At 44.0% G+C, this 23,230-nt stretch overlaps 1 protein-coding gene across 1 annotated transcript in view; it reads right to left on the bottom strand.

The window, feature by feature from the left end:
* The window catches only part of LOC135220593 (hydroxyacid-oxoacid transhydrogenase, mitochondrial-like), a gene marked incomplete in the record, with an annotated part of 222,892 nt that overhangs the window by 76,442 nt on the left and 123,220 nt on the right, over window positions 1-23,230 (bottom strand). Inside the window, 1 exon segment of the mRNA XM_064257861.1 lies at window positions 8,918-9,085. Within this exon segment, the coding sequence (XP_064113931.1) occupies window positions 8,918-9,085 (168 nt within the window).

The following is a 23,230-nucleotide window of genomic DNA, read 5'->3' as shown; positions in this document are numbered from 1 at the left end:
GATGGCACACGATTTGTTTCGTCCGTATCGTGAAATTTACGAGGAGAAAAAGAAACAAACAATCCAGACGAAACTCACCATGTTTGTGAAACGAACAACTCCTCCCGCCACCCTGACCGTCGCTTCAGCTGATGAAGCCAACGACCTCCAGCCAAGCACCAGCGATGCCAGCAGTCATTAATTTTATTATATTTTCCTGTACTACATACTAGTTTTCAATTGTATTTTTGAATATTTTCTATTTTTTGCACCTGTATTTTGTATTTTTCAACATTAAACAAATTGTACTGTAGCATCCAGTGTTTAAGGGGACCGTCCGCTATGGCGGATGACATGTCAACTTGAAAAAATAAAAAATCGAGTTATTACTTGTATCTATGCAGAAACATGCCGTGCATGCTTTCCAGAAGTTTCAGCCAATTATTTTCACAAATAATGAAGATATAGCGGTTTTTAAATGATGACGTCATTGTAACTGCGTCGTCTGTATGACTTGAGTTTGACAGAATCGTTTTTGCGTGTTTATTTTTGCATATATACAGCAATTTTTTAAAGATTTTTTTCGAAATTCTCATACATCTGGCAGCAATGAAAGGTACTGTGACACTGAGTGAGAAGCGAGCTGCTCAGAGCGGTTATTTATAGGCGAGACTCGGAGAATGACTCAGTTACGCCACAGACGTCAAAGCAGTTACACGCACGTAGGCACTTGCGTTTGGTTACTAGCTATTTACGTTGTTTTTATAAATTCTTAGTGAACTTATAGCAATGCTGAAGTTACCTAAGATCAAGAAGGCTACTCAGCAACTATGGCTAGCAAAATTAGCGAAGGCCAGGAGTGTGCTGAAAGAAAACACGAAAATTAATTGTTTTCAGCTGCCCTCATTGTCTCATGTCTCGCCGTCAACTTCATTATCTGGTGTCACGCTGAGGGTATTAACACCACTTTTAGGGGTAGGACCACGATCCTTGATGTAGAAATCAACAATAAAAGTACAAAAAAAGTAATTATAATAATGTTGTTTTGACTTTTATAAGAAAAAAGCAAAAATTTACATAGCAAATCTTTGGGAGCTCATAACTCAAAAACATACTTATGCGCATGTCGGTAACCATTACTCGGTTATTTATTATCCAATTTTAGAGAGAAAGATATCATTGGAAAGAGGAATAAAAATCCCATAATTCTGTGTGACAGAATTTTGATATCTTTTTTTTCTTTTTTTTTTTAAATTTTTTGAGTGTCTAGACTAAAAAAAAAAAAAAAAAAAAAATTCATAAAAAATAAAAAAATAAAAAAATTAAAATTCTGTCACACAGAATTGTTCCGTATATAAAGAAGTTTTTATGGTATGATTTTCAATACATCTGATGTCATATTAGCGGAGAAAACTCTACCAATTTTTTTTTTAATCATGATTTTTGCTAATAAAACGAAAAGTTTTTGATCAAATGACTTGAAATTTTTATATGATGAAGGTATTATATATATCTAAAACATATATGAAAATTATGTATTTTGCATAATAAATAAAAAAAATAGACATCATAGCGGACGGTCCCCTTAAATTAAACCTGACAAAAGTAACAACAGGAAACAGTATGATGCATAAAGAAACGGGTTTGCTATGAACTTAACAAACGTAACAATACATAAGACGCAATGTCGTGTACGTAGAGAGACGATACAAATGGTATAAAAATTCCAAGAAATCATAACTAAAAAAAGGATGAATTTTTATATGAGCATGACAAACGAAGTTCCTCTCTCTCTCTCTCTCTCTCTCTCTCTCTTCAGTGAAAGCCTCGATTCGATAGAATTTTTTCCACGTAATCATAGGCGTACAAGGTGAAGTTCATTTAGGAGGGCAACACCTAATTTGCCCGAATTTTCATTATGAAACAGTATGATGCGTGGAGAAACAGTTTGGACAAATGTTTGGCGAATGTAACAGTACGTAGAGAGACGTTACAAATGGTATAAAAAATTCCAAGAAATCATAACTAGGAAATACAATAAGTAAATTAACTAAAAAAAAAAAAAAAAAAAAAAAAAAGGATGAATTTTTATATGAACGTGACAACCGAAGCATTATGAAACAGTATGATGCGAGGAGAAATAGTTTGGACAAACGTTTGGCGAATGTAACAGCAAGGAGTAGTAATGTCGTGTAGAGAGACGATATAAATGGTATAAAAATAATCATAACTAGGAAATACGTACAATGAAACTAAAGAAAAGGTTGAACCTACAAACGTAGCAATATGAAACAGTGTGATGTGTGGAGAACGGGTACGTCTGACGACTTTGACAAACGTTAACAGTAAGGCGTAGTAATGTACACGTCATTACTACGCCTTACTGTTAACGTTTGTCAAAGTCGTCAGACGTACCCGTTCTCCACACATCACACTGTTTCATATTGCTACGTTTGTAGGTTCAACCTTTTCTTTAGTTAATTTATTTTGCTATCTTTGTTTTCTTTAGACTTCATTGTATTTCCTAGTTATAATTATTTTTATATTTTTATACATAGGTGTGAGATGTTACACATGCTACAAAAATGTAAAGAAATCATAACTAGGAAATATAATACACATTCTAAATAAAAAGACAGCAAAATAAATTAGCTAAAGAAGGGGTTGAATTTTTACATACGTATATGAACTTGTGAAAGGGTATCGTAAAGTACTATCGTAATACATATATGACAGTAAGAATATGCACTAAGAATGGTAATACAATGGTTTTAATGATAATATGTTTAAATAATAATGAATTATGACTTAAATATGATAATAAAAGTAATAATCTAAGAAAATGTTGATAAAATATGACTTTCAGGTGATGTCAATATCATTACACAATATGTATATGTACGATAAACTCTACGGTAATTTAGCAGACTCGACATGCGTCCAAATCGAGTTACGACTTGTTTTGCAGAACCAATTGCAGTCGTAAGTTGGTCACTACCTGTATACCAGGTGAGGAGGAGCAACGTAACCCGGCGTGGACACTGTGGTCATGGTTGTCATCACCGGGCCATGGGTTACCGGCCTGGTCCCCCTCTCGAGATGACCCAGCCGCCCCTGAAGGCTCGGTGTCCCCTGGAGCCCCAGTGAGTACCAAGATCGTCCCCCGTGGCAGGCAAACCTGAGGAAGAAAGTGTCGGGTTAATGGGGTTGGGGGGGGGGGGGGGGGGGGGGGGGGGGGGTGGGGTGTTTCCCGTCGCCTGGAGGGGGGACAGATCCCACCCCGAGCGAACGGACGACCCCCGAATACAACTGCACATCAGGGTACCTCGCCCCCTCCTCTACACTCGACTGATCGAGGGAAGATGAGTGAGATACCCCCCCCAAAGGGAAGGACCCATACGCGGGAGTTGTGATGGGGGGAGAAAAGAAGAAGACGTGTCCGTAACTAAGGGAGTAACTGGAGATCCCTCCGATGACTCCCTGGCCGGTTTACGTGGTTTTTTCCTCCCTTCATAACGCTCCCACTGCTCCTCCGACAAAATCTGCGGCTGACAGGGGGGTGAGGGGGTCTTTCCGGGTCGCAGGAATCCATTTCACACGAGTCAATACACAAAATACAAAAAATAACCAGGTACTCACGTTATTTTCACACAAGCACTCTAGTAAAAGGGAAAGTAATATCTTCACAATATGAAGGAGAAAACCAGGCATACGACAAAAGCGGCGAACAACACGTCTATCACCCAGCGCGGCCAAAAGCAAAGTGACTCCTCTCCTCTCAGTCGCGCAGACTGCCGACTAATGGACAAGCAGTTTAACTATTGAACCCCCTTGTTCGAAGCTTACAACTGCTTCCAGCTGCCGCTAAGTTACATTCCTATTGTTAAAGGACCGATGGTTTGTATTACGTATCGGAACAAATTTCTCATCTCTGAGGCAGGTTAAAAATTCTGCTATTCTCTGAATAGAGGTTGTGAGTGGAGAAAATCCCCGCCCCGTTTATGACACCAATCACAGTAGATAGCCCATTTGCCTTGGTAAACCACGAAGGTTGACTTTCTAAGACTGCTGGACATATGCCCAGCTGTTCTCTGAGAAAAGCCTCTCGCTCGGAGGAGATACTACTTGATAGCCTCCAACCGTGAAGAGACAGGGATTCTACTGACTGGTGGAACCTTTCTGCATGGGGCTGGCACAGGAGATGTCGCCAAGGGGGACTCTCCCTCGGAACCTCTGACAATAACAGCAGCAGATCTGGAAACCATTCCGCCTGAGGCCACAGAGGGGCTACCAAAGTTATCCTGAGACCCTCTGAACTCATTAGCCTGTTCAGGACCTGACAGATCAAACAAAACAGAGGGAAGGCATACACCTCCAGGTTGTCCCAGGGATGTTGAAATGCATCCTCTGCCAATGCTAAAGGATCTGGAACCACTGAACAGAACATCTCATCTCCAGTTTCCTGTTAAAGCGAGTCACAAAAAGATCCAGCATGGATCTCCCCCAAATCTGGAAAACCTTGTCTGCCACCACTTGATGAAGGGACCACTCTGTGCCTAGGATCTGATCCCGGCGACTAAGTTTGTCTGCGACCTCACTCCGTTTGCCTGGGATGTACCTGGCTGAAGGCTCTACCGAATTGGTGACCGCTCACTGGTGAAGCTCGACGGTCAAGGCGCGAAGTTGATGTGAAACCGGGCCTCCCTGTTTGTTCACATTTGCTACCACCGTGGTATTGTCCGACATGAGAACGACAAAATGACCTTCTACCTTCCCCCGAGAATCCTTCAGATCCAGGAAGGCTGCCTTCAACTCCAAGCCGTTGATATGCTGCCGCCTGTCCTTCAAACTCCAAACACCTGAAACGATGAGGCTGCCTAAATGAGCCGCCCCTATGTGTGAGGGAGGCGTCCGAGAACAGAAGGAAGTCCGGTGGAAGAGAACGCAGAGGGACACCAACACCCTTCAACAGATTCTGGTCGTCCAACCACCAACGAAGGTCTTCTCTCACTTCCAGAGACAGAGGAACCATTAACAGGGGAGACTCCCCCGTCGGAGACCAGAACTCTCCTAGTCTCCAATGCTGAGACCAAAGATGAAGACGCCCATGAGGGACCAGCTTCTCCAGGGAAGACAACACTCCCAGAAGAACCTGCCACTGATGAACTGACCGATGTGATTCTGACAGGAAGTTGCGCGCCACCACCCGCAAATTCTCCAATCTCTGATCCGACAGGAAGACTTTTGCCACTGTCGTATCAATGACGATGCCCAGGTAGAGAATCCTTTGACTGGGTATGAGGTTCGACTTTTCTTGGTTGACTAATATGCCCAGTTCCAGACAGAACCGAAGTAGACAATCTCTGTCCTCCAAGACTAACCAATCGTCGAGGTACCTCAGCAAATGGATCCCCTGAGCATGGGCCCAACTTGATACGAGAGAGAAGACCCCTGTGAACACTTGAGGGGCTGTCGTCAGCCCGAAGCATAAGACTTTGAACTCAAAGGCCTTGTCCCCAAGAGAGAAGTGAAGGCACTTCCTGGACGTCTGATGAACAGAGACTTGGAAGTATGCGTCCCTTAAGTCTATCGATAGCATGAAGTCGCCTTCCCTCATGGCTGCCAACACCGAACGCGGGGTCTCCATCTTGAACCGTGTCTTCCTCATGACTTGTGATTCAAGGTGGATAAGTCGATCACAGGCCTCCATCCTTGCATTTTCTGCACTTCCTCCAGAAGAGCCAAGAACTTCAGAGAATCTGGAGAATATGCCTTCCTGAGCTGCGGCTTGTCCGACAGAGGAGGAGGAGAGAAGTCGAATGGCAGTAGGTATCCCACCCGAAGGACATCTACCACCCACTTCTCCGCCCCATAACTGCCACTTGGCCCAATGGCCCGCCAGGCACCACCCCCACCTGTGGCGCAGGAGGGGGAGAGGTGCCTAACCTACTGACGGTCTCCTGTACCTCTGGCCCTTGTGCCCCTTCTTGGCTTAAAAGAACGAGAGCGAAAGGGGCGTTGATCTTCTGACATAGGCTGAGTTAAACGGGAAGGCCTTGCCGAACTCGAAGTCCTCGACAGCCTACCAGGCAACGATCTCCTTGACTGCTGCTGGACAGGGGAAGGATGAGGAGCCAGACATCTCCGAGGATGAGACTCCGACTTAGACACAGCCTGATGCACCAGTCTGTCTTTGGTGTCAGCCCGGCGCCAGTCTATCGCATTCTTGAGCTCTATCTGAGGAAACAAATATTGGGACTCCAACAGATCACCGTTCCTCAATGCCAGCAAGACCAACTGAACGTGCCCCGACAAAGGAAGCTAAAGAGATGATTTGGGGTCCTGAGTAGCTCCCACTAAGGCTTCCAAGCAAGAAGGAGTGTAAGACGACCGAGCCCGAGTCCTACTTTCCAAATTGTTAAACCCATGAATGAGATCAACAACTTCCAAAAAGGAAGACAAAAACTCTTGCGTGTCTCCCTCCTCCTGCTCCGGCATTGGAGACCGACGATGAGAAGGATGTGCAGGCTCCTCTAAGGCACCTTCCCCATTAAAATTAATGAAAGGGTTAGCAGCCAAACAGCCCAAAACCCCAACTAACCTGTCTGGGCTGGGTCTATGTGTCGGCTTCCGAGACAAACCCCCTACACACTAGGAACATCACTTACCCCACCAGATGACTCATTAACATGTCCATGAATGGTCACGGGCATGGCGGACATACGAACATGAGATGGGGGGGAATCCCAAACACTCGAGATCGAAGGAGAATCCCCTAGAGTCAAACTCTTGGAAGCACCAGTCAGAGAGGCAGGCAAACACTCCTGCTGCACTTACTTTCGACCTCCTGACAGGCGCCTTGAGATCCTTACGGCAATAAATAGGCTTTGAAGAAGAAGGAGCACTTACATCATGTGCACGGGCAGGGGAGGCTGCAACAAGCTCGTGATGGGTATAACACGCCCGTGATTCAAGGCAGAGGACGAAGCATCCCCGCCAGATTGCACATGGGAAGGAACACTAACACTGCCCGAAACACCAGCGCTCTCGGGAACAAGTCCGAGTTGTTCCTCCCTCGTAGGCGAAGAAAGGGCACAGTCCTTAGCTTTCCAACGCTTAATATGCCGGCAGGGCGTAGAGGAGGAAGAGGGAGAGGAAGCCACGGAGTCTCTCCGACTCAAAGAAGCGGCAGCAGACACTGGCGGAGCAATACAAGAAAGCCAACCTCTGCTACCCACAAAGACGAGGCCGGGAGGAGGGGGGATGGCCTGGCCCGGGGAGGGTGGGTGTTGTGAGCCTCCACAAAATGATACGCCGACGGGGCGTAGAGGAGGAAGAGAGAGAGGAAGCCACGGTGTCTTTTCGACTCAAAGAAGCAGCAGCAGACACTGGCGGAGCAATACAAGAAAGCCGACCTCTGCTACCCACAAAGACGAGGCCGGGAGGAGGGGGGATGGCCTGGCCAGTCCGGGGAGGGGTGGGGGGGGGGGTGTTGTGAGCCTCCACAAAATGTGCTAGCAACCCCTCCAAGGACAGGGGACCCCCTAGCCTGAGCGTCTTCCAAATCGCTGCCATTTTGGATGCCTCCGACTGAAAGAAAAGAGATTGATGAAAAAGCCTCACCCTTCTCCGGAATCAAATTAACTCCCGAGGAAGAAGGGGCTACATTACAAACATCAACTTGGTGGCCTCCTGATACTTCCAGCGACGAATCAATGGAAGAAAAGGAAGGAGACACAGGAACAGCGCTACTATAGGGGTTGCCTACTGCAGCAAGAGACAAAACATCGGGAAGAGGCGAAAAACCTTCCCAAGTAGGAAGAGTCGAAACCCTCCGATGTTCTCTCTTGCCATAAAATGACTTTTATTGCTCTTTAGGTCATGCCCGGCATTTCGTGCAAGGATTCATGATAGTACAAAAATTAGAACAACACCTACTGCACAATATGTGAGGGTCAGTCGCTGCCAAAGCCAAAAAAACAGAACATGGAAAACCTGGAACTCCAGGGCACATATGTTGACGCCAAGAAGGAGCAGAAGAAGCCATAATATCAGCCAAACACAAACACTTACTAAACACAAGCGAAACGGGCAATGAACCAGGAAAAGGCCTAGAAAGGTTAACACAACTCTCACCCAGGCGGTCAAAGAAAAGACTAGTGTAGCGGTATGGTCCTTGACCAATCTTCACCTGAGCTACGCATGCATTGCTAGATATCACAAGATTCCTTGCTTTCATCTGTTTTTTTACTGGATCCAGCTAGGCACTAGAAATTATCCTATTGTTAAGACCAAAGGTTTGTTCATGTATGAACAAAAAGCAACAGCACATTACTGACTTAAATACTTAGGATCTACTTTATGCCAAGAGGCTGGATGTGAGGCTGAAGTTGACAGTAGAATAAAAGCTGCATGGGGGAAGTGGAGAGAGGTAGCTCGAGTAGTATGCGGTAAGAAATTGCTAATTAAGCTAAAAGTCAAGATCTATAGCACAGTCATAAGACCAGCGTTAATGTGTGGATCGGAAACATGGGCTCTAAGAAGAAAAGAGGAAGTGAAGCTGGAAAGAACAGAGATGAGAATGCTGAGGTGGATATGGGAATATCGCTGCTTGAGAGATTGGAAAATGATGAAATAAGAAGGGCAGGCTTAGTAAAGATTATATAGGTAATAAGAGAGTCATGATTGAGGTGGTATGGGCATATGTTGAGGAAGGATGATGAGGAGGGAGTAAGAGGGCTTGGAAGGGACCTGTTAAGAGGAAGAAGATTGAGAGGGAGTCAGAGAATTATATGGCAAGATAAAGTGAAGGAAGATATGGAGAGAGGAGGTTTGGTGGAGGATGATGCCTTTGATAGAAGGCAGCGGAGAAGGCACATCAGGCAAACCGACCCCTTAATGTAGGGATAATGGTGAGAAAGAAAAAGACATTACTGACCTTTTAAAATACTTTGCCAACACTCCCAAGGCATGTATGGACCATACATCAGATATGGGATTTGAACCTTGATATGCTGGACGTGCAGCTGGGTTCTCAGGACATGGAGATCTATCGTAATATGGAATTGCTGTATACGATTCTAAAGCATGACAAAGGACATCAAAGCTGAAAAGACAAAATAAAATTTCTTATAGTTTTATTTTTTAAATCCTCACTTCTCTATTATGATAGCTATGAAGCCCAGCACTACTGGGAAGACGACAATATAAACATTAAACTTTTTACTCAAATCATCTAGATACAGTAATACCTTGAACTAACATGAGGTAGGTTCCAGACCCTCTTGCACAAAGGGAAGTTTCTCGTAAATTTGGTACGATCTCTAAAAATGCTTATAAAGGCTTACTTCTAGTTTGAACACTAAATATGATGCTAATCATGCTCCCTAAGTATTAACCTAACTTTGAAATGAAATTAAAGTTAGTACTGTAATTCCATTTAACAGTTAGTTTAATACATTACCCTTAAAAAAGAAATATCTTTGTGTCACTAAGTAAACTTCATAAGTCAGTCATAACGAAGGTACGCAATTCAATAAAATAAAGAAGACATGTAGAACAAAAGAGCGAGAGAAATAAGTACGTGCATAAGTTATGCACATTAACCCTTAGGAGCTGGGGTAATAATTCGATATGCAACATTCCATGCCGGGAAAACTTTGAGGTCTTCAAATTTACGAAAAACATATCAATGGAAAGAGGAATATACGGAAATGCACATGGTGAAAGAAACAAATTCTAAAAAGTTTTCCCTACCTTCCATGAGAAGTTGAAAATGACTATTTACAGCCCCTTGTGAGGCCTCTTACAAGACAATCATAAATTTTACCAACTTATATATGTTTTTTCTAATAAATAATTTTACAGGCAGTCCCCGGCTTGTGACAGTTTCGGCTTACGATGGTTTTCAATTATATTCAACAAAAATTATTTCCAGGTTTATGATGCTTGTTCCAGGGTTACTACGCTTACGACACTGATCTGATGGACAAAGTATGACTCAAAAATAGCAAAGTAATCAGTATTTGAATTTTTTTCTTTTCAAGAAAAATGCAATAAAAAAGGGATTTTGACAAGGGAAAAATCTATTTCTGGGGGAAGACCTGTGTCGCCCGGTGAAATGCTCCTGTAGCACGCATTTCTAGGAATAAATAGATGCTAAATATACAGTGGTACCTCGAGATACGAAAGGCTCAACTACGAAAAACTCGAGATACGAAAGCTAACATGAAAAATTTTACGGCTCTACATACGAAAATTTTTCAAGATACGAAAAGTTGTTGCTGTTAAGTCCGAGATTTGCCCGGACCACCGATAACAATTTTGAAACTCGCGCGCCACCAACTGAGTAGACACGCCACCATCCTCCTGCTCTCCCATTGGTTCCTGATGCTAGTCACCGCCATGAGATCCTTCCCATCATGCATCTACTACGTAGCAGCGTGCCTCGGCCACTCGGTACCAGCATCGTTATCGTACGCACGCGGTATTCGTTCATTCTAACGATTTCGTTTATTAACGTAAATTCGTTAGTGATTTTGTTGCAGCAGTATACGTACTTTATCGTGTTGTGTGAGAACTTTACTCTACTTATATGTAAATTACGTGCAGCTACACCTTCCAAGGGCGTCACTATTTTGTCCAACAAGAGGACCCACGTGCACGACGAGATGGAACGGCTGCTTCTTGTCTGGATAAAAGACAAAGAAATCGCTGGCGATACGGTAACGGAGACGGCAATCTCCCACAAGGCCAGCGCTATTTTCGGCGATTTGATTGCCCAGGCCGAAGACGACGGAGGAGAAGGGACATCAACGCCAATCCCAGACTTCAAGGCTTCGCATGGGTGGTTCGAGAAATTCCGTAAACGGACTGGCATCCATTCGGTGGTGCGGCATGAGGAGGCTGCCAGCTCGGACACGAAAGCGGCCGAAGCCTTTAAAAAGATGTTCGAAGAGATGATGATCAAGGAAGGCTACAGTTCTCAGCAAGTCTTCAACTGTGATGAGACTGGCCTTTTTTGGAAAAAAATGCCTCGTCAGACGTACATCACGGAGGAAGAGAAGAAGCTACCCGGGCATAAGCCTATGAAAGACAGGCTTATGCTCGCACTGTTCAAACGCCAGTGGGCATTGCAAGGTGAAGCCCCCCTACTGGTCTATCATTCCGAGACTCCTCAAGCCTTCAAGGCCCACAAAGTGCTTAAGAGAAGCTTCCAGTGACGTGGAGGGGTAATGCGAAAGCCTGGGTAACGAGGCTTTTGTTCATGGAGTGGGTAAATCTGTGTTTAGGCCCGACAGTGAAGAAATTCTTGGAAGAGAAGCGCCTCCCTCTGAAATGTCTGCTGGTGTTGGACAATGCCCCTCCCCAACCTCCTGGCCTCGAGGAAGATATCCTAGAAGAGTATTCCTTTATCAAGGTTCTTTATCTTCCGCTTAACACCACCCCTCTCCTCCAGCCCATGGACCAGCAAGTGATATCGAACTTTAAGAAGCTGTATACAAAACATCTTTTCAAGAGATGTTTCGACATCACCGATACCACAAACCTCACCTTGCGTCAATTTTGGAAGGAGCATTTCAACATCGTCATATGCATCCGACTCATCGATCAAGCTTGGCAGGAGATTTCGAGGCGAACCTTTAATTCCTCGTGGAGGAAACTCTGGCCTGATGCTGTATCCGCCTGAGACTTCGAGGGATTCGACGTGGGTGAAGCTGGTGCTGCAGATTCAGAAACAGTTGATGATCCTGAAACTGTTTGGCAACCAGATCTTGACGAGATCGTTGCACTCGGCAAGTCCATGGGGCTGGTCGTCGACGAGGACGACATCAACGACCTTCTCGAGGAGCACCAAGAGGAGCTTACGACGGATGACCTGAAGGAGTTGGAGGCCATGCAATATAACGTCGTTCAAGAGGAGTTCTCTAGCAGCAGCAAGGAGGAGGAGGACAACCCTATGACAACGGCAGATATTAAGGATGTTCTAGCCGCTTTTCATAAAGTGCAATCATTTGTAGAAAAAAAAGACACCCCAAAAAGGCTTACACAGGTCGTATGATTGCGCAGTTCGATGACGTTTGCCCGAGTCGTTTCAGGAACATTGTGAAAAGTAGGCAGAAGCAATCTTCCTTGGATAGTTATTTTTTAAAGAGGCCTTTAGTATTAGCAGGAGTAAGTAAAAAGGAAGAACCAAGTGATACTAAAAAACAGAAAGTTGAAAGTGGTGATGAAGTTGAAATTTTGTATATAATAAAAAAAAAAAAAAAAAAAAAAAAAAAAACTACATAAAGTATAAAAAAGTAAACAAAAAAACAAAAAAACTACGTAAAGTATAAAAAAGTAAAAAAAAAAGTAAAAAAAAAAAAAAAAAAAAATCTTACGAAAGTATAAAAAAGTAAAAAAAAAAAAAAAAAATTTTTTTTTTTTTACTTTAGTTTTTTGTAAAGTTAAGTGTTACAGTTTTGTTATTGTGTTTCGTAAAGTTTAGTTTATGTATGTTTTCCTTACATTTTTTATGTGTTTCGTAAAGTTAAGTGTACGTACGTATGTATGTATCTGCTGTTTGTCCTCCTTCTCTGTCGCCACTTTCGGAGATAGCCTTACTCAAAAGGTAAGCTTCCACATTTTACTACATACGTACAGTATTTCTTGTATACCATGTACACTAATACACTTTATTTACAGGTAATTAGCAGTACTTTATTAAATTAGGTATTGAATGGTCCAAATTGTTGTAGTATTTCATTGTTTATAGGTCAATTTAGCTTTATTATGAAATTTACTGGGGTGTTTTTGGAGGGCTTGGAACGCATTAGCCATTTTACATGTAAAATGCGGTCCAAGATACGAAAAACTCATGATACGAAGGGCGCCTCGGAACGGATTAATTTCGTATCTCAGAGAAAAAAGCTAAATGGAATGCTGAAGTTACTACCCTCAGCCCGAACACCCATAGGGCGTCAGTATAAGCACAGGGGCGAGTGAAGGCCACTACCACAGGTTTTCTGCCAATTAGAAGATTCCTTCAAAGCTCCTCTCTAGGCAAGTGCTGTTACAAGGACTACATCATCTACCTTCCGCTCGCTACTACTACAACTCACGCCCGATGGCTTCATTCCTGGATTACGCACCCAAGCTTGGGCAGGCTACAGGGTGGGGACCAGGAAAAGAGAGGGATGGGTTCACTGGGTGACACAGGTCTTCCCCCAGAAATAGATTTTCCCTTGTCAAAATCCCTTTTCTGGGTTCGACCTGTGTCGGCCGGTGAAATAGTATCAGAGAATGGCCATACAAGCTTGGAAGATACAAAATCAAAAGATATAAGGAACAATAAAACTTAAATGTTCTCTTAAGATTAAGTTTTAATAACCAATGTAAAGTAACAAGAAAAATTAAATGTACTCTTAAAATTAAGTTTTAATAAACAATGTAAAGTAATAAGATACAATGGTAAAACAGGAGGAACTAATATGACCAGATTCATACTATCCTGGGAAAACAACAGGTAAAGAATACAAAAATTACAAATATAAACTATGTACATGTCCGGCAATGGATTGATAAGCAAACCAGCCCGGAACCAGAGGGAGATAGGTAGGGATTACGAGCGAGGCAGGTAGGAAAGAGTGAGTATCAAGGGAAAATCTTAAGCAGAATAAAGGAATAGGAAATAAGAGTTCTAAGACTCGGCCATCTCAGGGGAGACGATGCTCCCTGCAGCCACTGCTGAAAATTTAAGGGCCTCTAAATTCTTGAGATAGTGGCGTCTAAATATTGCCGGAGATTTCCAACCTGTATATTTCTTAAGATCCTAAGTTCATATTGTGAAAATAGTTAATCGAGGTAGCCACTGCCCGGATATCATGGACACGAGGAACTGAATCCAGGATGGCTTATTTAATAAAATAAAGGATTTGTTGTCTAATTCCTTTTAAGGAAATGGTTCTGCCTTTCTCTCTAATAAAAAGAGAACCTGAAGACTTTTCAGAAGTTCTGGCCAGATAAGATTTTAGTGTGACAATAGGACACAATGATGAGTCCTGTGTGAGAGGTATAATTTTCCATGGGGCCCACCTGTTTTGTGGGTCTTCATTCTTGGCCAAGAATTTCCGATCTGGGGATAGTAGAACTTCACCAGACGGGAGGAAATCAATGTGATCTGGGTCTTTAGAGAGAGCCAACAGTTCAGATATTCTGACGCCTGAAGCCAGACTCATTAAGAATAATGTTTTCCTGAGAAGGGTTATATATGAGCATGAATCATTTTATCAGTGTCTGAGGCTAATTTGAGTACATCGTTTAAAAACCAGGAGACCGTGTGGGGGCGGTCCAATGGTCTCAGACAGGCACATGCTCGAGGGATAGAAGAGAAGTACGAATCTGTCAAATCAATATTAAACCCAAGCTGAAAAATCTTCCTTAAGGCAGATTTGGTTGTAGTAATGGTACTAGCAGCTAGACCTTTCTCAAACAGGGTTCTAAAGAACGAAATTGCCAGATTCGTAGTCATCTTTTGGGCATCTGATTCTTTTAGAAAGATGGCCAATTTCTTTACTGCAGAATCATACTGTCTGAGTGTTGACTCTCTTTTATCTGATTCTATGAACAAGATGTTTAGTGGATTGACACTAGCATCCTTTTGTGCCGCAAACTTCATGAAGTCCATAAAGTTAGGGCATTTAGAATTCTTGAGGAAGCTGACACAGCCCGAGTTTGTACTACTTGAGTCAGTTCTGGACAGGGAATCCATCTGGGACAAAGATTCAACTCTAGTAGAAGAGGAAACCAATTGCTCTTCGGCCAGTTGGGTGCAACCAACGCCACCTGTCTTGTGAAAGATCTGAGTTTGTGCAGGACTTTCATCAGGAGGTTTACTGGTGGAAATAGGTCAATTTTCAGCCACCTGTTCCAGTCTATGGACATCGCATCTGTGGCGTGAGCTAGAGGGTCCAGGTTGGGAGCGACATAACATGGGAGTTTGTGATTGGACTCCATGGCGAACAGGTCTACCTGAAGGCCCAGGATTTGATTGGAAATCCAACGGAATGACCTCATGTCTAAGGACCACTCCGACTCCAGCGGAGTCATTCTGGATAGCGAGTCTGCGATGACATTCCTTACTCCTGCCAGGTGAGTAGCTGACAGGTGCCAATGATTTTTCATTGCTAACAAAAAAATTGCAATCATTACATGATTTACTTTGCTCAACTTGGAGCCTCCTCTGTTTATGCAATGAACTATCACTGCACTGTCCGAGACTAATTTTACATGACTGTTTTTGACTGGAGCCAGACATTTTAAGGTCAGAAAAATGGCCATTGCTTCTAGGACATTGATGTGGAAGTGGCAGAATGTATTCGACCACGTTCCTTGAACCTTCTTGTACTGGGGGTAGCCCCCCCAAACCGCTCAGAGAGGCGTCCGTGTGGACTATCAGAGATGGCAAACTGAAGTGAACCTAAGATTCTCTCTTGAGTACGACGAGAAGCCCTTTTGTTCTTGAGGAACTGTCTCGTAGCCTTCGCTATCTCTCTGCACTTCTTTGGCGGAAGAGATAGTTTGTGTGTGGTTAGGTCCCATTGGATTCCCAACCATTGAAAGCGAGACGCCGGAATGAGACGGGACTTTTCCTTGTTTATCTGGAAACCCAGGTAGTCTAGGAATTTTATTACTTTGGCTGTTGCCTTTCAACATTCCTCGTCGTTGGCTGCCCAAATGAGCCAGTCGTCTAGGTAAGCTACTAACATTACCCCCTGAGCTCTTAGTTCCTGTACTACTGTCTCTTCTAGTTTAGTGAATATTCTGGGCGCTATGTTGAGCCCGAATGGCATGACTCTGAATGAGTAAGCTTGTTTTCCTAGTTTGAAGCCTAGGTATGGAGAGGAGTTTCTGTAAGATCGATAGAGGTGGTGACGACCCCACGGGGAAGTAAGGTCCGCACCTGTGAGATGGTTAGCATGCGGAAATTGTCGCATTGAATGTACGAGTTGAGACGGGACAAGTCCAGAATCACTCTTCGTTTGTCCGAGTCCTTCTTCGGTACACTGAACAGATGTCCTTGAAATTTCAGGCGATTGACTTTCTTTATTGCCTTCTTTTGAAGGAGATCTTTGGCATAGTCTAGTAGGTCTGTCGTTGGAGCCTGGTGAAAACTGACTGGTGGAGGAGGCCCTTTCTCCCATTTCCACCACAGACCTTTCGATACAATACTGTGGGCCCACGTACTGAAGGTCCAATGGTCCCGGGAGAGGTACAGACTCCCGCCTACCTGCAGAGACTCATTGACTGGTTGAGGTCTTACTTCCTCTGCCTCTTCTGAAGCCTCTGCCTCTTGAGAGAACTCTAGAGCCAGCTTTCTGTCGGTAAGCACCTCTTGCTCTGCTACCCCTTGTGTGCCTATTATAGCCTCGAAATGCCCCCTGTGTTTCAAAGGAGGCGTTGAAGGCTGGGGAAGTCACAAGGGCAGCCGAGCTCGAAGGCTGTTGAGTTGGTTGACTCTGCAGTAGAACAAACTGCTGTTGTGGTTGTGCCTTGGATGTCGAAAGCTTGCTCATTTGGGAGACAGGAACTGCCTGTACCACTGCTTGAGGCTGAGAGGTCTGGAAAGGCTGATACTTCCTAGACCTCTTCCTACTTTTGGTTTGTGGTCTGGGGGTCTCGAACTTCCTTTTGAAGGGAAGTCCCCAGCGGACACGAAGGTTCTGGTTAGCCCTAGCCGCCTCGCTGAGGACGCTGTTAACCACATCCTCAGGAAAGAGGTTGGCCCCCCAGATCGATATCTTTATGAGCTTGTTAGGCTCATGCCTGATGGAGGCATTAGCAAAGACATGCTTCCTGCAGGCTCGTCTAGCCACTATGAAATCATACAGGTCCGATTGATAAGCCTGTAGCAGCGACATCGTCAGGACCCAGAATAGAGGCTCCTCTGCAAAGACAGAAGCTGTCAACTCTGCAGTGGTGACTGAGTTAATTGACCTGCTCAGCCTACATCTTGCTTCGAATTCCGCCTTAATCATGGTATCCGGAATTCTAGGCAAACGTTCACTGAATTGTGTGGAGGCACACTCCGGGTCGAGTTTGCCCACTGTGAACGTTGCCGGAGCGCCAACCCAACACTCCAGATCTCCGGGAAAGAGCAAAGAGGTAGCCTTCGTCTCTTTTAGCTGAGGCATGGGTTTGTCCTCCATTCCGGCTTGCAGTGTCAATTCTGCGATCTTTGATGTGCAAGGAGTCGGAACGTTATCCGGTGCTACGAACATGGTATAGCAACCTTTATGGGGCATGAGCTTGGTTTTGACGCACTCCCATTCTGTAAGGGTGCGGACCCATGCCAACTGAGCCTGATCTCTAGGGTAGATCACTGTCTCTTTCGGGACCTTGTCTACCCTGACCAACACTTCCTCAGCTAGTCTAGCATAGCCCGGGAAGGGGAATTGTAGGCCCTATGTAGAGCCAACCGCCATGGGTTGCTATTCTCAAATGGTGGGAGCTTGGATGCGTCTGGCACCGCAAAGGACTGCGGTGTGCTTCCGGACTGGATAAATCCGGTCACCAATTCCTCCTGGGCTTGTAATCTTTGGGTCAGAGACAGGATGGACCGTACGAATGTCTCTAGACCCGAGACGAGTTGAGTGGACATCGATTGAAGTCTCGAGTCCACTACTTTGCTCATCTTCTGCATGAGAAGAGTGGCGAAAGCTTCTTGGTCAAAGCCGGACTCCATCGGTCTGGCTTTAGAAGTCTTAGCTCTCGACCCCTTGGGTGGGGGAGTAGCTTTGGCCGAGGAAGTCGAAGGTTTGGGGGCCAATGTCAACCTGGTGGAGCCTGCCGTAGAAGGCTTGTCTGGTCTAACCGCCTTCGGCAGAGACTTCGTCCTCAAGGTTTTCACCTTGAGGATTACCGAGCCCAACCAATTCCCAAAGGTCGTGGACTTCCCAGAGGCTGATGGCCGCCACCTCCTCCATCATGTCATCGCACAAGCCCTCTTGGTCCTCCGGGGGGGCTTGGGTCTCTTGGCGGATCCGCTCTATGATGGGAGCCGCTATCTCCGCCGCTACTGCTGCCGAAACTTTGGCGTTCGGGTGGAGGAGGGAGCACATCTCTGACAGCACGTGGGGTTGGCCGGATCCCACGTTCCTTCCAAACCCCCCTACCCAGGCCTTAAGGGTTGACATCGAGGAGGCCTTGAGCATCAGACCAACCTGTAAGAGATAATCAAATCAGGTTCCCCAGTGTCGGGGACTTTTCTTTGTTATCTAGTTTGACTATTCGCAATCGATATGTGTAATATAGAATTCAGAGTAACAAGGTGAGGATGCTACCTACCGACTCATCTGTTACGTTCCTCACTAGGCCGTAACACACCACGCAGGCTTCTGGGTGCCAGACCACGCGTCCCTCTAGGTGGATGGCGCAGCTGGCATGAGACTGGCAGACCTCATGCCCATACGGCTTATAAAGGACGGCTGGGCACCCCACCTCCTGGCAGCGAACCATCTGTAAGTTGGAAAGACACATGAGTATCATCAAATAATGCCGCCAGAGTTATTTCTGGTGGTATGTGTACACTTAAACTAGTTACTTAACTAGATAAAGGTAATATCAACTATAATCTTCAACTTACTTGTTATTAATAAAGCTCTGGATGTCTCCGCCTGCTCCGGAATCCATACTTTGGGTAACGCCAAAGCTATAACCGGCGGAGTGGGCCTGATACGAGCAGAACAGGGAAGCAAGGCAAAACCTAAGCCTGAGTCTAATCGCACCGGAGTTGAGTAGCAATTCCCAACCAATTGGAAGCGCATTCTCTGAGCCCAGTTCCGCCCCTACCGGAGTGGGCAGCAGCGATAACATAGAAGACGGAAAACAGAGCGGCGGGATCAACGGTACGTAGAACTCCGGTGTATACATCCTGGCGCATGTGATGGTAGACCACACTTCGCCAGAATAATCTTGTTACCACAATAGTTATAACTGGAGGGGTTGGCCTGATAAGAGCAGAACAGGGGAAAATAGGTAAAACCTACGCCTGAGTCTGATTGCACCAGAGAAGAGTAGCAGTTCCAAGTCAATTAGAAACGCATCTCTAAGCATAGTTCTGCCCCCACTGGCGTGGGGAAGCAGCGATAACACTAGAGAAGTACGGAAAACAGAGCGGCAGAACAGCGGTACGTAAATTCCGGCGTATACCATCCTGGCGGGTGTGATGGTAGACCACACCCTGCCAGAAAAAACACAGGCCCGGAGACATATCAACAGAGATTACATAATCTACTAATCCCCCAATCCCCTCCGACTAATCCCCAGGACCATGCTCTAGCTGTCGTTCATCGGTAGGATTACTTGGGCAGCGAGCTAACAAAGCAGCACTGCAACGAGTCCGGGACGGGGGGGGGGGGGGGGGGGGGGGGGGGGTGGGGGGGGGGGGGTGGGGGGGGGGGTTCTGGAGGAGGATGGCAACGGGTCATGATCACCTGGCCACAGCAACCGATCAGTGAATACCACTTCTCGAGAAGCCGTTAACTAGCCTACTACTAAAAGGGGTAGAAGACGGAAGGCCAACTAACACCCTAAAGGGGGCAATGGCCCAGGCTACACTCAACAAAATTTAATTCATAAAATAATTGATGAGGGATTATTGGAAGTACTGACGGAAAAAAAAAAAAAGGGGGGGGGGGAGAAAACCGCACTCAGCTAGAATCCCAGCCTAACCCTCCGAAATCAGTGTAGATCCGGTCAGGTAGGCTAAGATGGCTCCTATAAGGACGTCATGAAGAGGACGCCTAGAACCTAACTCAACCCTCCAAAATTGAATCTACCGATCTGGTCAGGTAAGATAGGCCTAGCCCCTAGCAAACGTAACAAGAGAAGAACTCTCTAGTCCTGGGCCACCCTCCAAGCAAACATACATATCTGCCTGGTCGGGTTGGCGGTACGAGGAGCCACTAAGGGTGGTGGGATATACACAGCCCGCCTAGGCTAGGGTAGGACATCGAGAAGAACTTCCAACCTCATCAAATATAGCAATACAAGATTATAATCGAAAACGTAACTAGAAATATACATGCATGAGCACCGCGAATGAATGAGGAATCTTCACCTCTAAAACTAAACTGGCATACCGCTAGGCTAGCCTGAGACGCCTAAAACACAATACTCACGCATAACGTAGTAAGAAGCATATCACCGTACGCACGAAAGGGAACCAACTCGCTCCTGAGGGACTAATGATAACGAAAAAGGCCCTATAATAGGCTAAAAACGTAAGGATCAAACCGTAATAGTAAAAAAAGCTCTCAGTATACGTCAGGAGCGAGACGGGCCCTATAATAGGCTAATAACGTAAGGATCAAACCGTAATAAACAAGGCTCTCAATATTCGTCAGGAGCGAGACGATAAAAAATACGAAAACAGTAGCCTATACAGAGAAGTGCTAAACGGTGAATAAAGTTACACAGCGAAATAAAATTCTGATAAAATAGCGCACGCTGCCAACCATGCATCCAAAATGGCGGATTCATAAGAGCATCATACCCAGCTCCCATGAACAATTGTCTTAAAATAAGGGCCAAATATGGATGCATCATTGCCCCAACGTGTTCAAAAAACAATAAATGGAATACTCAACTTAGATGAAGAAGCTTCTTGGTCAAGGGAAGACATGATGCTTCGCAAAAACACTTCCTGGAGACAGCGAAAACGGCGCGTGCAGACACGATGAGTGCTAATTCAGGAATGAGGGTTTCTGGCAGAGGTAGTAGTAGCGAGCGTAAGGTAGACGTTGTAACGGCACCTCTCTAGAGGGGGATTTTGAGAGAGGAGACTTATAATTGGCAAAGCATCTGTGATAGTGGTTTCTACTCGCCCCTGTGCTATACCGACACCCTATGAGGGTGAGCGAGCTGGAGGTAGTAACTCTAGCATTCCATATGGCTTTTTTCTCTGGTATATTTAGCAATTATTTATACCTAGAAATGAGTGCTAGAGGGACATTTCACCGGCCGACACAGGTCGAGCCCAAAAAAGTAATTTTCACAGAACAACAACTCTCAAGTTATGCTTCTGATATGTTTTGCTAGTGCATTAACAAATTCATTTGATCAACCCAGCAAGACTGAACATCAACTAGTGATCATGGAGGTCTTAGTGACGAACACTGCAAATTACTTACTACTACCTTTGTATATAATAAGTAGTACCTCAGGATACGAAATTAATCAGTTCCGAAGTGGCCTTCGTAACCTGATTTTTTCGTATCTTGAACCACATTTAACATGAAAATTGCCTAATTCATTCCAAGCCCTACAAAAACACCCCAGTAAATTTTATAATGAAGCTAAATTGACCAATAAACAATGAAATAGTACAACAATTTGGACCATTCAATACCTAACTTAAACTACACATACTACTAATATGTACTACATACCTGTACATAAAGTGTATTAGTGTACTACATGGTACAAGAAATACTGTACGTACAGGCGGCCCGCGGTTAACGGTGCAATCACTCACCGGCGAATCGGTTTTACGGCGGTCGTCAAAAATATTCATTAAAAAAATAAGGCATTTTAAAGGTATCTTTACGGCACAAATTTCAGTTAACAGTGCCGCTAGCGCCGTTGTCTAACGAGTTTATACATTTGAAGAAATGCAGTTCAGACCATAAAGGTTATGCAAATTATATTAACAAATTTTATGGAGTTATTACGTAGGTATTAGGGTAAAATATTACGTAGGTATTAGGGTAAAATATATGCCTCTGACGCTGTTCTATGCCGAAAATATCGAGTTACATAAGTGCAAATGTAGCTATGGATGTGTCGATTTATAAATGTTCATGCTTTTGTTTAAAATGTGTATGAAAATGTATTACGTGAAAGGCATTTTTATTTCTGTACAGAAATATGATACAAAGGCAGCTTTTGAAACTGCCCTTCACGTTATCAAATACGATGTTTTTTCATGTTCTTTCTTGTAAGCCGCCGCGCCGCCTGCCGCTCTTCGAGAATATCGATTTAAAAAAAGTGCAAATTAGCGATCGATGTGTCGATTTTATAAATGTTTATGCTTTTAGTTTTAAAAATGTGTATGAAAAATGTATTACGAATAGGGTATTTTTATTTTTGTGCAGAAATATGATAAAAAGGCAGCTTTTGAAACTCCCCTTCAAGTTATCGACTACGATGTTTTTTTCAAGTTCGTTCTTGTATGCCGCCGTCTGCCGCTCTTCCGAAAATATAGAGTTAAAAAGAGTGCAATTTAGCGATCGATGTGTCGATTTTTCAAATGTTTATGCTTTTATGTTTAAAATGTGTATGAAATGTATTTACGAAATAGGGTATTTTTATTTCTCGTGCAGAAATATGATAAAAAGGCAGCTTTTGAAACTCCCCAAGTTATCGACTACGATGTTTTTTTCAAGTTCGTTCTTGTATGCCGCCGTCTGCCGCTCTTCCGAAAATATCGAGTTAAAAAGAGTGCAAAATTAGCGATCGATGTGTCGATTTTTCAAATGTTTATGCTTTTATGTTTAAAATGTTGTATGAAAATATATTACGTAAAAGGTATTTTCATTTTTGTACAGAAATAAGATACAAATTAAGGCAGCCTTTGTAAACTACGCTCCACGTTGTCATGGGGATGGTTTTTCATGTTCGTTCTTGTCCGCAGATCCGAAAAAAAATGCTATTGTGTTATTTTATTAACTATGCATCTTTTCCATAAATCCTTTAAAAAGTTATACATTTATTTCGCTGGTTATCCAAGAATATTGTATGTATTCTCATATTATTGTATTTTAAAATACTACGGCAAATTAAAACTAAGCCCGTATTCCGCGGAGCGGCCAATGTTGTGGTTTGAAATCAGCTGATGAATACAAGTTTGTTTCACCATAACGCAATTCTGAGCGAATGCTCTTGCTTCTAGTTAGCATAAACGAATATCTATATAGTACTTGACTTATATGAGACAAAGTTATTTTTCCTTATACAGCACGTTTTTAGGTGGAAATATTTATTGAATATGTCTCGTTGTGAATGTGAACTACTATTTTTTTCGTTAACAGATTATGTTGGCGGCATGTTTATTGCGTAAAAAATTACGTGATTCCGTTTGCAATAATCCTTTATATCATCGTAATACAAACTTTACGTTATTTATCTTATAACGGCGTGTGAAACCAACAGTAAAATGTGTTCTTTCAAGCACAAGTAGTTTTGATTAAAATGATTTATCCCAATTTTA

Source organism: Macrobrachium nipponense, chromosome 2 (assembly GCF_015104395.2).
Source record: "Macrobrachium nipponense isolate FS-2020 chromosome 2, ASM1510439v2, whole genome shotgun sequence".
In the NCBI taxonomy this organism is placed as follows: domain Eukaryota; kingdom Metazoa; phylum Arthropoda; class Malacostraca; order Decapoda; family Palaemonidae; genus Macrobrachium; species Macrobrachium nipponense.
The sequence above is the reverse complement of the archived record's forward strand: the minus strand, read 5'-3'. Positions and strand labels throughout refer to the sequence as shown.